This window comes from Microtus ochrogaster, chromosome 17 (genome assembly GCF_000317375.1).
Source record: "Microtus ochrogaster isolate Prairie Vole_2 chromosome 17, MicOch1.0, whole genome shotgun sequence".
Taxonomy (NCBI): domain Eukaryota; kingdom Metazoa; phylum Chordata; class Mammalia; order Rodentia; family Cricetidae; genus Microtus; species Microtus ochrogaster.
The window spans coordinates 5457915-5472353 of record NC_022019.1 but is presented as its reverse complement, the minus strand read 5'-3'; the positions used below and the strand labels follow the sequence as shown (position 1 = coordinate 5472353).

The 14439-nt window shown below is 47.6% G+C and overlaps 1 protein-coding gene across 1 annotated transcript in view; it reads right to left on the bottom strand.

Moving 5' to 3' along the window:
* Atp8a2 (ATPase phospholipid transporting 8A2) overlaps window positions 1–14439 on the bottom strand; it is a 568947-nt gene that overhangs the window by 401768 nt on the left and 152740 nt on the right. The window contains exons 16-22 of the mRNA XM_026783162.1: window positions 12397–12472; window positions 9877–9982; window positions 9147–9229; window positions 6933–6982; window positions 4290–4359; window positions 1988–2072; window positions 613–752 (exon numbers count right to left, since the gene is read on the bottom strand). Of these exons, the coding sequence (XP_026638963.1) occupies window positions 613–752; window positions 1988–2072; window positions 4290–4359; window positions 6933–6982; window positions 9147–9229; window positions 9877–9982; window positions 12397–12472 (610 nt within the window). The remainder of the gene's footprint in view (window positions 1–612; window positions 753–1987; window positions 2073–4289; window positions 4360–6932; window positions 6983–9146; window positions 9230–9876; window positions 9983–12396; window positions 12473–14439) is intronic.

Sequence of the window (14439 nt, the reverse complement as noted above, 5' to 3'; positions counted from 1 at the left end):
AGAGAGAGAGAGAGAGAGAGAGAGAGAGAGAGAGAGAGAGAGAGAGAGAGAGAGAGAGAGAGGAGAATGCTGTGTGTACTCACAGAGACCAGAGGACAGCCTTAAGCTTGTTCATTGGGTATCATTCTCCCACTACCCTTTGTTTTGAGGCTGGGTCTCTCAATGGCTTGGAACTTGTCACATAAGTTAATCCGGCTGATCATCAAGTCCCAGAGACTCTTTTGTCTCCACCTCCCCAGTACTGGGGTCCCCAGTGGTGCCATCATTCTCTGCTCTTTTGTTTGGTTTTTTAAATAAAGGTTCTGAGGATCGAACTCAGGTCCTTGCGCTTGCAGGACAAGCCCTTTATAGACGGAGCCAACGTTTCAGCCCATCAGTACTAGTTTTGACCAGATATTTAAGGTTTCATCAATACCTGATTGAGGGTGACTAGACGTTTCAGACAACCTAACCTGAGAACATCCCAAAACAAAGGGATGACAAAAACCTGAGATCCATGGGGACAGTTAGAAAAAGCAACAACATTCCAAGATAATGAAGAGAGTCTTATCCAAAGACTGCTCAGAAGTGTGCCATCCTTCACTGGGCAGACGCTTTGACTCATGGAATTACCTTCTCGATGATCTCATAACACTCTTCTAGCCTCTGCGCTCTGTCCTTCAGTATGATGCTGGCCTCTTGATAGACTTTCAGCCACTCCTCATACTCATTCTCAGATAGATCCGCGTAGGCCACACACAGAGTCCGCAGGCCTGCAAGAGAGCCACAGGTAAGTGGTGGCGAGAAGGACACATCATATGACACGCTCTTTATGTCAGGGTGGCCCAAAATTTAAAGTCACCTGCTTCTCAGGCCCCTCTAATGTAATGTTCACACGTCTACCAAGGGAATTTGAAAATTGACTATAGTGATGGTTAATATTGATTGCTAACTTGTTAGGATGTAGAGTCTAGGACACACAGCTCTGAGCGTGTCTGTGGAGACTTTCTAGGTGCAGGGAGGAATGTCCCACTCCACGGGCTATACCCTGTGTCCCTCGCTGAAGACAGCACAGAGACAGCGGTGAGCACCAGCTTCATCTCCCTCTGCTTCCTACGATGCAATGCGAAAGGCTGCCTCAACTCCAGTCGCCATCCCTTCACCTCCATGGTGAACTGCACCCTCGAACTCTGAGCCAAAATAAACCCCTTCTTTCTTAAGTGGCTTTTGCCAAGTATCTTGTTGTAGCATTAAGAAAAGTAATTCATATCCCCCCTGTGTTTTCATATAAACTAACATAAGCTGTCCTTCCTATAAATTTAGGAGTGTATGAGATCCCGTGAGTGAATTTCCCACTGCAGACAGGTATAGAATCTGGGCAGCTCACATGTGTGTGTGTCACCGGCAGCTGGAAGCAGAGGAGTCAGGAAGCACATTTTAAGGCATCCATAAGAAGCCTATCGTGCTATGATACGGAGAAGCTGGGTCCTCAAGCAGTCATGTCCTCGCGTGTGTGCATGTGTGTAGACACGGAAGCATGCTACACTCAGAGAGGAACACTTATTGGTTACACATTCTCCAGCAGGAAAACCTGACATCACCATTGGATAATTCCCAAGGTTTCCAGAGAGTTCCTTTCCTGCTTACAGTGAGCAATGAGAGTTATTATCTGCTTATGCCCTGGACAAGCCAATGATAGCACCATGTCAGGCAAAGGACCCCTAGAGTATCCGAGCAAAGGGATAGTTGTGATTCTGTATGCTGTGGGTTAGCTGCCTCCTGTTTCCGTGCCACCTGGGAAGAGGTCATTCATTTTGGACTCTGCCACTTGCTTCCTCACTGTCACAGGAGATGGGAGGGGACAAAGGAGGCAGCTGAAAACTCAATCCTGTGAAGCAAGTTGATACTACATGAGAAGCACACATCTGTCCAAAGGCACGCCTGCCTGCCCATGTAGCAGCCACAGGCACAAGAAAGCTCAGCTTCAGCATCAAAATTTTTTACTTACCTTCTGTGGCAAAATATTCCAGATGGCACAATGTCTCCTCCATGTACTTTGAGTCTTTTGAAAGTCTTTCAAAGATTACATTATCCTGCAAAAGAGGGAAACACTCACTGAGACGGGCAGAACCCAGAGAACATCTGCCAGCGGGCACGCATAACACGGCTTTCTTCGTAAGTGTTTACCTAATGTACCTGAAAATACGTGACGGGGCAAAGAATAGAGCTTTCAGTTGGGCCAAACGTGAGCTTTGCAAAATGTGCCCAACAATATCAAAAGTTGTGTGCATGTAAAAAGTCAAAAAGAAACAATGGGGAGATTCTGCGAGCAGAGGCACGATCAAGGTACCTCAGGGCCCACATTTGCTCACGCGTGCAAAACTCCAACCGCGAACAGAAGTGTTTCAGATTTGGGCTATTTGCAGATTTTGGAGTACATGTGTACACATATGCTGTGATATCTCAGGGATGGGAGCTTGTCTAAACATTTATGTTTTGTGTCCACCCTATTCACACAGCCTGAAGATAATGTTATATACCCTTCCCCGGCTACATTTAGACTGGAACTCATACCATGAAGTTGGATGTGGAATTTTCTATACCATGTCGGTGCTTACAAAGTTTTGGATTGGAGCTTTTTAAAATTTAATACATTTTTGTAGTGTGTGTGTGTGTGTGCCTGTGTCTGTGCTTGTGTGTCTGGATGTGATGTGATGGACCACAAGGAGAGAATGGTGGAATGGGAGGTAGGGACGTAGGGAGGTCAGAGGACAGCCTGCAGGAGTCACTTCTCTCCGGGCTAAGGATCAACTCTTGTGGTTGGGCTTGGCAGCATGCACCCCCCACCTGCTGAGGCATCCCATCAGTGCAGATGTGGGAGGCTGTTTTCTGTTTGTCTTTTGCTTTTTTGAGGCAGGTTCTCACTGGAGCCTGCAGAGGTCCGCTTGCCTCTGCCTCTCAAGGGCTGGGATAAAAGGTGTGAGCCACCGTGCCCAGCTAATTTGGGATGTCTTTATTAGGGTGTTCATCCCGTAACATCTTTATGCAAAAGTGAAAATAATAAAGCAATACCCTAATTTATTCTAATACAACCTTACTTGCCAACAATGGGAAGTTCCCATAATCAAAGTGACCACGGGCCTGGAGCTTTTGACTAATGTTTGAGGAGAAATACCTAGTTTGGCACAGCCTGCACCTCATGACTGACAGGCAGGAATGGGAGCCTGTATGTTCCTGATAACCCACTATATAAATTAGCATCTCAAGACACTAATACATTTTTTAAACTAGCTTTTCAAAGGGGAGGGGAAGGTTTGGACAAAACTAACCCCACAAGAGTCTGACAGGCATGAGCAGCAATTTCACATCAACGCTGCCTGTTTTCATCACAGTTCTCTTCCAGCTGCTGAAGCTACAAGCAGCACACAAAGCCAGCCCCAAAACAAGGTCATGTGATGCTATGACCTCAGTGGCCTTAACTAAAGCTGCCACTACCATAAAGGTAGAATTCCTTTACCAAGGCGGTGGTGGCACGCGCCTTTAATCCCAGCACTCGGGAGGCAGAGGCAGGCGGATCTCTGTGAGTTGGAAGCCAGCCTGGGCTACAAAGCAAGTTCTAGGACAGCCAGAGCTGTTGCACACATTGCGTTCCTAACCATGACTGAAGGTGAGTAACCTTGGCTGCTCATCACTGACCCAGGTATATCACGGCATTGTCTCAAATTAAGTTTGATAATTTGTCCCTTCACCCCACAGAGCCACCATATAACAGGGTACAATTTTACAAATATAATTCATAAGCAGTAATAGCTTTCCTTAGCAATAACATCTTTGGCATTGGGTTATTATTTGTCAGGGATACTGGAGAAAAAGCCAGACGCAGGAAAGAAGTACAAAAGGAACTGTAAAAATAGATCCACACGCGAACACACTCTTGTCCCCACAGCGCCTCTCTCTGCCACGAGGAAGAAAATGGCCAGCAGATGGGAAGACAGCTGCTGGGAACCAACAATACCGGAGGACGGAAAGTTTACCACAGGCCAGCACAATGCCGTCACCTTTACAGACGCCAAGTGAGGATTCAGGGTGGTGCACCGTGTGTCCAAAGCTCACTATGGGATAAAAGCAGGCTTTTCACTGCTCACTCTTATCTAATGGCGCCTCGAACCCAGGCTCTTGGCGTCCTATTGGAACTGTGTTTCAGCTTTGGGCAGACTGGGGAGGATATGTGCACAGCAGTTTGGGAAGCAATACTTTGGCAAAGCAGCCTCCAAGGAGTTGGCCAAGCCCATCGTAGCCCTGGTACTTACAGCTCCCTTGCAGTAGAGTCGAAGTTGTCCCGATGGAGTTCGAACAATGACAGACATCCTTTTCCTGTCACTGGAATAGTAAAGGAGTGGGGGTGGGGAGGAAAAAGCCATCACCCGTCTGCTTTACAGGACCCAGCTCCAATAACTGAGCACAAAACAAAAGGTGCCGAGTCCAGAAGCAGCGAGCTCCATCTCTCTGCAGCTTTGTCCTCAAAGTAAAACTTCAACTGTATAGTTTACTCATTTATCCCAAACGGACAGAAGCTCACATGCCTTGCCGTGCCATAAGGACTCATGGCACGGCTGTTCGCCAAAGAGCCAGAAACGGAACATTTGCGCATGAGCCGGGCACGCGGAAGCACTGTCGAGCCCTTCCGGGACCACTCTATTTCACAGCTCCAGAGTCGCCCCCCCCAGCAGCCAGGTGGGAGAGTCAACACACTTCAGAAGCCCCTTGTTGGATAAGGAAGTTATGAATTCGTAGACTTGGCTGGCCCAGCACCAGCTACTTTCTCTCCTCTCACTGTGGCAAAGACCCTTCCTTACACACCCTTTATCCAGTTGCTGAGCTTCAGGGACTTCTGCGGCCGGAGGCCCCCTAAATCGTCTTTCCTTACCTCTGTAGTGTTGACTCACTTCCCACTGGCCCTCTCATGCACTGTCACAGGCCGAGGCAAGACCACCATTCTCTTTTCCTACACTTTCTGGGCTGTGCTTTGTTGACACTTCCCCTACGAGAACACATCCTCAACTCCCAGGCCTTTCCTTGTGGTGATTTGCACACTCTGAGTCACGGCACTCTCTGGGATGGGTCTTCACTCTCTCTCAGCTCCTAGGCTGCTTCAGTTTCTTAATGTACAAAGCAGATGACCACCGACTGCCCCAAAGCAATCATACAGAAGGAAGTGGCATTAGGGAAATGATGTGTCCATTACAAAGAATCAGAACCTGTAACCATGATTGACACTTCGGCTCCTTCACTTTAGACACTATACCCCTGTGTTTCCATCCACAGCCACCTGCTATTATCTCGTTCCCTTTCCTCTTCCTCCCGGGCTGGCTGTCAACAGCTGGCTGCACTTAATGCAGCACAGGGCAGCAGTTGCCAACAGGAGACATGCTAGGGGCTGGAAAGATGGCTCAGTGGGCGAAGGGTTCACAGTATGAGGATGAGGACCCAAGCATGGGTCACCAGCATCCACACGGAAGCAAGCCATGGTGGTGTGTCTCTAGAACACAGGGCCAGGAGACTGGACAGGCAGATTCTGTTTTTTTGCTGACCAGCCGGTCTAAACAGTGAGCTCTAGGTTCAGTGAGACACTGTGATGGCTGTCTGCCTCAAACACCAGGTAGAGGATGAGAAAGAAGACACAGGATTTCTACTTTTGACTTCCATAAGCACAGACACAGGAGAGCACACACATACGTGTAAAACACATGCATTACAAGCCAGGAGGAGGGAGAGAAGGAGGAGAAAAAGAGGGGGAAGAGGAGGAAGAGGGGGAAGAGGAGGAAGAGGGGGAAGAGGAGGAAGAGGGGGAAGAGGAGGAAGAGGGGGAAGAGGAAGAGGAGGAGGAGGAGGGAAAGGAGAAGGAAGAGGAGGAGGAGGGAGAGAAGGAAGAGGAGGAGGAAGAGGGAGAGGAGGAGGAGGAAGAGGAGGAAGAGGGGGAAGAGAAGGAAGAGGGAGAAGGGGGAGGAGAAGAAAGAGGAGGAGGGGGAGGGAGAGGAGAGAGAAGAAGAGGAGGGAGAAGAGAGAGAAGAGGGGGAGAGGGAAAGGAGGAGGAGCATACAGAAAGTCCCAGGAAGCATCTGGCAGGAAGCTCCAGGCAGGCACACCATCACCACCCCTACAAGAACTGCTGCCATCATCTTCTCTGTGTCTCAAACTTGAGGCCTTGCCTCAGTTTCTCACAGGCTGGAATTACACTGCCTGAGCAACCATGCCCAGCTCCATCAATTTTTTGATATCAGGAAAAGGTGGTCTCAAGACAAAAAAAAAAAAAAAAGTCACTCTAGTATTGGAAGGCAGCTCTGCTCACGTGGCGTAACCACAATGCCATCCCTCTGCTCTACTCCTGAGCATCCAATGTGCAAGAGAGAGACATCAGATACAGCTCCTCAGAGTAAACCATGGATGCTCCAAGGGAGCCATAGAATCTGACAGATATCCCTGGATCTTAGAAACTGTGCTGGGTGTGAAGGCTGCAGGGGAACCCTAAGGGAAGGGCCTCGTGAGGACCTAGCCTCCTGTGAGGGTGAATGGACTCTCTCCTCTGTGGTCACGTTAGCTTCTTGCTCAGATGGCAATGGAGGGTGATCTCACAGAACCTGGGCCAAGACAATGAGAACAACGAACGCCCTGGCCACGTTCTCCCAGCCACGCTCTGCATCTGCAGCTGTTAATGCAAGAGCACCTAGCTCAAAATGGTGAAAGGATCTCTCAGAGAAAACAGAGGGAAGTGGTGGACTTCGCTCTCCTCAGTGAAACCCTTAAATTCTAAGATGGGGTTTTGTGAGGGGGGTGGCTTTTATCATGATTAATGCCTAAATACAAATCATGCTACACAATCAGAAAAATCTTTAAGTGAAGCAATTAAACATATATGAAATGTTTCATGTCTAATGTATGAAAGAGAAACATACCTAGAAAATTCCAGAACATTGAGGATTCCAAACGTCTGTTCTTGCCCCATCTACAAAACAAAACAAAAGGGGGGCTCTTACCTGAAGTGGAAAAATATTATATCAATCCCCCCTCCTAAATACCAACATTCACACACACACACACACACACACACACGCATGCACACACACACACACAAAAATGCACACACACATGCACTCACACACGCACACAAAAATACACACAAATGTACACACACACACACACACACACACACATATGTTGCGACCAATTGAAGTCCTGGCCTTCAGCTGCTCTTCCCTGCTAGCGCCTTCTAATTGAAGTTACTAAAGGTTGTGCCTTGCCTAGAGGATCAGAAGATGGGATTTTCACCTGTTGGCCATTGACTGCTGGGTATTTAAGCCTCCATGGTACTATTAAAGAAGGGCCTTTGTACCAGTGATTGGAGGTCCGTGTGTCTGTCTGTCTCTGTGTGTGTTTCCTCAACCTCCAGCCCCTTGCCCGAAGCTCGAGAACTGGATTCTAGCACATAGAGTGCAGAAGCGGGGGTGGGGGGTGGGGGGGGGCAGGGCGCGCGCGCGCACGCAGGCACACACACACACACACACACACACATATGCTGCCCCTACCCTCCACTAGCCCTCTACACCAGCATTCACAGCCTGGACTGCTTCCTCACAGTCTGGCGGGGTCAGGGCGCCCTCTTCTGGCAGAAGCTCTCATTGTCTTTCTGAGACAGGCTCCTAGACTCTGTGCGATCACTACAAAGCTTTGAAAATGAAAGATAGAAGCCGCGCAGCACCATCTGAAACCTTGGGGGCAGCTCTGCTTATGAACGATGTAGGAATCCACACGTGACTTAAGGTGGTCTCCAGCAGGTCTGAGCACTTCCACACTCACCACGACACCATCACACTGAGTTAGCATCAGAAAAAGCAACCAGCAGGTTCAGGACAGCTCTTCCAAAGTACTGTCCTCAAACTTAATGGAAAACCTTGACATATAAGGATTTGGAGATTCTGAATTTCCACGTAAGAGACTCTGGGTCTGAACCTGTTTTTTAGGACAATTTATCAAACACTCTTTTCCCCTATGTTCGTTGCAGTGGGAGCATCAATATATGTGTGAGCCATTTCCAAACACTTTAATTTGCTATTTTTGACACATCACAGTGGAAACAATGGGGACTTGGGCATCCATACACACTAAATTTGACAGACTTTCTGTGAATGGGAACAGTGCTCCTGAATGCCTTACCTGCCCACTACAATACTCTCCTCTGGCTACATCCTAAAATATAACCAGCAGCCGAGTTCACCTAGCCTTGTAGATCCTCTTACCTCTCTATACCCACGAGCTTACCCCTCAACCCACCCAAGATATCAGGATGTTGTTTAGACAGGCACCCAGCGCCCCTGTTCTGCTCACTGCCAGGAGCCACCTCCTCTCTGCGCCTTGATGCCATGATCAGCCCACGTACAGCGCATGTGCCGCTGAGATTATCAGCGAGGATACTTCATGTAAATACGAGGAGGCGCAGGGAGACTCTGTGCTTCAGTAATCCCCAGAACTAGTGACTGAATGGCATTTTAATGGCTGTTGATGAGCCCTGATTAACTGGGGATATTACCTCTAAAAAACGTGGTCTTAAAACTTTGGTAAAATTCACAATGTAGCCCCTGCTGGTGAGCTATGGCCCATTGGGACATCTACTCCAGTCTCTTTTGAGGATGCTCACTCTGCTGCCTTTGTTAAACAACCTGCTTAAAAATGACTGTGCTTTTCAGCGGAATTGTTTTCTTCAGGAAGCTAAGAACTGTAATAGATTCAGGAGGAGAAAACACTCATCCAGGTAAGAGAAATCCTAAGCTTTAACATCTTTCTCTCATAGCCAGATGGATGCCTAGCGGTCTGAGGCCCTACTGGTCAACCGTGAGACTGAGGGGGCTACACAGACGCAGGGCCAGCCTTAGAAATGGAGGCAGAAGTAAGAGGAGGCTGGAAAATTCCCTTACTACAAATAATTTCCTGGGAGTGAGAAAAAGATTCCAAGCAGCAGCCCCAAGCCCCAGGGTTACACTGCTGCCTCCCATGTGACCATGGCATTCCCACAAAGTAATCTTTCACTAAAAGACAAATACAAAGTCCGCCGTCTCATGTATGATCAACACACTATTTCATATGCACACCTTCCAAAATACCAGGCCCCTTACCGCTTCGATGATGACAGAGTATGGCGTCCTGCCTGTAAACACAAAGCCAAGCTTCTTAGCTCCTTTGACCAAGGCAGCTTCATCTGTCAACAATAAGCCAACAACACACAGGTTCATCCCTTGTCGTGACAGAATTCTGCTAAATGTCAAATCAAAACCCATCATGATCGGTGGGGCCTGGTGTTATCCGCACACAAGCAAGGACTTGAGACAGACACACTGACACACAGTGGGGCTTGAGATGTCTTTTGGACAGATTGCATACCAACAACAAAGTCTCCAGGACCTCAGGATTTTACACTCCTGCTGGGCTCTGCTGGATCAGTTCAAAGGAAACTCCCTCTGCAGATCTCTCAGCAAGGCCGTGCTCAATTGCAGTACTGTGTGGGTCAGACGGCCAGGAAATGGGCCAAGGGCAATGGCTCTGATGCTCCATGGTGTGTGGTAGATGAGGCAGTCATGGAGCCAGCCTGGTTTTCTTTTGAGATCATTGTCTAGCCCAAGATTGTATACCAGGATGTGCAAGATAGCCCAGGCTCTTCCTTGCCACCAGAACACCCTGAGAGTCAGGACATCCCCGTACCAGCTCTCCTTGGTTTTAACACCTCTAATCATGAACTGGAGGCGCCGTCGGACCAAAGGGAAACAGCAGTTCTTGTGGGGCAAGGTGCATCAAAGTATCTTCCAAAAATAATAGAAAACACCCCCCAAAAACCAACAAGGCACTCACCTGGGGAAGAAGCCTGGTAGATGATTTCATCCCCATCCTTCTCAGGGACTACGGTGTGACAGACGGCCAGCAGGGTAAGGAACTCTTGGATACAAGGGGCTGTGGGCTAAAAACAGAAGAACCAGTTAACCCGTAACCAGACTTGTAACTCACAGTGGATTCAAGCCATCCCAGCTTTAAAGGCCAGAGAGAAGTCACTGGCACAAACCTTTGACCCCCAGCACGTGGGAGCCAGAGGCAAGAGGATCTCTATGAGTCCAAGGCCAGCTTGGTCTACACGGTGAGCTCCAGGCTAGCCAGGGAAATAGGATGAGACTGGTCTCAACACAAGGAAAAGAAAAAAGAAACCCGGTCAGAGTTTGTCATTGGCTTATGCAGATTTTAGATGCTTAGCTAGCCAACTCTAGGACCAGACACTTGTGCTCCACGGTGCCCACCTCCTGCCACTCTGAACTTCAACCAAGCCACATCCTTCCTCAGTGTCCCTCAGGCCCACAGCCCTCTACCTGCCTTCAGCATGCTCTCCTGGACAATCATTTGAGTCACATCCTGCAAGCCTATTGTGCTGAGCCTCAGAGCAAAGTCACCCTGTGCCACCAGGAGACATGGTCCTTTCTACCCACTAAGCTGGCTAGTATTCTGAATGTCTGATTTTTCTAGTATCCATAGCTAAAATCCAAGGTGTCCCTGTGTAATCAATCTTTTCCTACCATCCCTAAGAAAAACAAAATCCTAAGGATTTTAACTGAAATCTCGGGCTACAATATACTTTCACATTTCCTAAAGACTTCTAAGTCTTATAAACTAGAACCTGGGGCTTACATATTATTATTTTATTTGTTCAAACATACTCAGGTAGCCAGTGTGATCAAGCACTATGTTCACCAAGGTTGGGGGTGGAGGGGGGACTAAATACATGCACTAAAAGCTACCAACACCTCCTGGCCCTAGGCTGCCTTCCAATGCTGCAATAACCACCAGGACCAAAAGCAACTTGGGGAGAAAAGGGTTATTTCAGTTTTCAACCCTCAGGCCACACCCCATCTGCCTTCCTGTGATTATCTTTATTGGCAGGAATTTGGTCAATGTTTAGGGTTCAGGCAAAGGTATTCCATTTAAGACATTCCCAGATATGCAAGGACATAGAATTAGTACATGCCTAAAGCTGCTCATTCATAGCTGCTCGGATAGATAGAGAAAACAAGCATGCCCTGGTTTTACCTCACTTATAGATAAGAAGAAAAAAAATGAGGACCTAAAACTAATCTTGCATTACAAGATTCCTAACTCCTCACGATCACCTTCACCTCAGTTTACTGATGATTTTAGCTCAGGAGATTGACCATTTGTGTCTTACTCTCAGGGATAGCAGGAAAAATAATTAACCATTTATCCACAGTGTGGAGGAAGACAAACCTCCAACTGCACATCTGATAGGTGTGAAGCCCAGGATCTGACCATTTAGAGGCTTGGGTCTCCTCTTTGTTTCAACTACTTAGAGTCAATTGTGTAAACTTCATATCTAAAGGGCCCTTAGACCTTGCAACATTTGGCAAAAGTGCTAATGGACCAAAGGCCATAAGCTTCCCTTGTCTGTGTACATGAGTTGCCTGGTTATTCTGTATGCCTGAAGGATTCTGTGGGTCTTTATAGCTGGGTTATAGCAAAGAGAGTTAAGAGGAGCTGGAGCAGAAATTGGAGCAGAAGCATCCCAGAAATTAGCAGAGACAGGAAAATAGGGAGATGGGATGGAGGAGAAAGGAGCAGAGAATTGGAGTTGGAATTAGAATTGAGACAGAGAATTAGAGCTAAGAAATGATAGACAGGACAGAAGAATTGGAATAGAGAACAGGAAAGAGATGGATAGAAAGAACGTGCCATGACTGGACTTCTTCCTTTTGCTTATTGTTGCATATGCTTTTGAATCCTGAGAGAAAGCTTTAGAGGCTGATCCTTTAAAGTTTTTGATAACGTTTACTCCCACTGGTTAATAAAGAACAAGGCAGGATAAGGCCAGGCGAGAAAGCCAAACTGAAAATACAGGGAGACCGAAGGGCAGAGTCTGAGACAGACACCAGCAAGCTGCTGGATCAGCAATGTGTGCTGGAGAACAGACAAAAGCCATGGCCACGTGGCATTGCAGAGATTAATAGAAATGGGTTCATTTAAATGTAAGAACCAGTTAGTAATAAGCCTCAACTATAGGTCAAACAGTTTTTAATTAATGTAAGTTTCTGTGTGATTATTGGGGACCTTGTAGTCAGGAAATGAAAGCTCTGCTCCGTTTATAGTTGCAACTGAACAAAAGGCTGGGAAGTAATGGTAGTGAACGTCCTGCTTCAAATGGGTCATCATTCAGGGTGGAGATGCTGTCTTCTGGACAGGACAATGATGTTTCACTCACGAACTCACTGCAGCTGTAATTCTCTTCTAAGACTTGTAGAAGAGCAGGCCAGCATATGTCACATAAAACAGTGACCCGCAAGCCACTCTTTGTCCTAGAGGGAAGTGCACACTCACATGTTGGTCCTCGATGTTCTTTAACAGCCTGGGATCATTAAAGTCGCATGATTCACTGGGGCATGGACCCATCCGGCTGGAAGAGAGAACAAAATTCATTCATTCGATTTCAAAGTCATGACAGCTCACACATAGAGAGAATTCACCCTCAGAAAGAACCATAAAAAAAAAGTTCATAGTCTTACATTCACCATTCAAGGGTCCGGAATAGTGAATATTATATCAAGCTTTAAAACATCTCAGGTCCCTAAACTTTACTATAAAGAAACTGTGTTACAAGTTTTTATAGAAACCAACAGATTTACAAGGGAAAGGATCTTAAGCTATGTGCCAACACTGTAGCCTTCATCTGGGGGCGTTGGGGAAACAGAGGAAGACTGTGCTATGCTTCATCATTCATAGCCAGAGTGCACATGGAGAAGAGAAGGCAGCGAGCAAGGAGAAGAGAAGACACTGGCTATGACGGCTGTGGACCATCAGGCTGGAGCAAGCGAGAGCATCACACACACCTTCATCTCCACCAGCTCCTGCAAGCCACTCCAAAACCACAACAGTGAAAGACCAAAGGGCAACTGATGCCAGTCTTAAGTGTGAATGGATATCAGAGATTAATGTAGCAGATGAAACAACTATTAGCTCATGGGGAGGGGACATATGAAATGCCAGCTGACACCACCACAGGACACTAGAGAAAGCCGAAGAAGGGCGCCATGTGAAGAGTGCAAAACACCTGTGATGCATGGCAGGTAGCTGAGGGATGTGAGGGCATCAGGGCCCTGTGATGGGTATCAGGTACCTGGGAGGGGCACAAGGTACCTGTGATGGACATCTGGTACCTGTGATTGATATCAGGTACCGGTGATGGACATCTGGTACCTGTGATTGATATCAGGTACCTGGGAGGGGCACGAGGTACCTGTGATGGTTATCTGGTACCTGTGATGGACATCTGGTACCTGTGATGGATATCAGGTACCGGTGATGGACATCTGGTACCTGTGATGGACATCAGGTGCCTGGGAGGGGCACGAGGTACCTGTGATGGACATCTGGTACCTGTGATTGATATCAGGTACCTGGGAGGGGCACGAGGTACCTGTGATGGTTATCTGGTACCTGTGATGGATATCAGGTGCCTGTGAGGGGTATGAGTACCTGTGATGGATATCAGGTGCCTGTGAGGGGTATGGGTACTTGTGAGGGGTATCGGTACCTGTGCGGAGCATGACGTACCTTTGATGGATGTCAGATATCTGTGAGAGGTATGAGGTATGTATGAAGTGAGGAACTTAAGATACTTGAAAGGAACATGAGGAACACGAAGCTGCTGAACCAAGAAAGGCCATAAGGGAATGCAGAATACCGAGTAAAAGAAGTCAAGTTAAGCTGGCAGCATGCTGTAGGATCCCAGCACTGCCTTTCTGGAGAAGACAAAACCACAGAGATAGGAGAAATCCCAGTGGCTACCGAGGGTGGGCTGTTTATGACAGGGGGGTGGACAGGCAGAGCGAGGACTTTAGAGGCAATGGAAACACCCCTCATGACGCTGCGATGACAGATGTTTATTAGTAAACAGATGTCCATACTCACAGGATACAGAGCACTGAGTGACCCTGATATCAGAAGTAGACTGGGCGATCATGAGTTGTATTGGTCCCTGAATTGTGTGCACTGTGGTGGGGAACTTCCATCTTGGAGGTCATGGAGAAAACCCTGTGCTTTTGGGATTTTACTGGGAAATCAAAACTCCTCTTTTAACTGGTCTCAAATGGTTGAAATGGTTGGTTTTACATTTACTATGCTTGCCACAATGAAAATGCTTTCCACACAGACGACTCAGTGGTTAAGAGCATTGACTGCTCTTCCAGAGGACCCAGGTTCAATTTCCAGTACCCACATGGTGGCTCACAAATGTCTGTAAGTACAATCCCAGGTGATGGAGCACCCTCTTCTGGCCCCCGAGGGCACTGCAGGCCCACGGTGCACAGACACACGTGCAGGCAAAACACCCATTCACACAAAAGAAAACTAAAGATTAAAAAA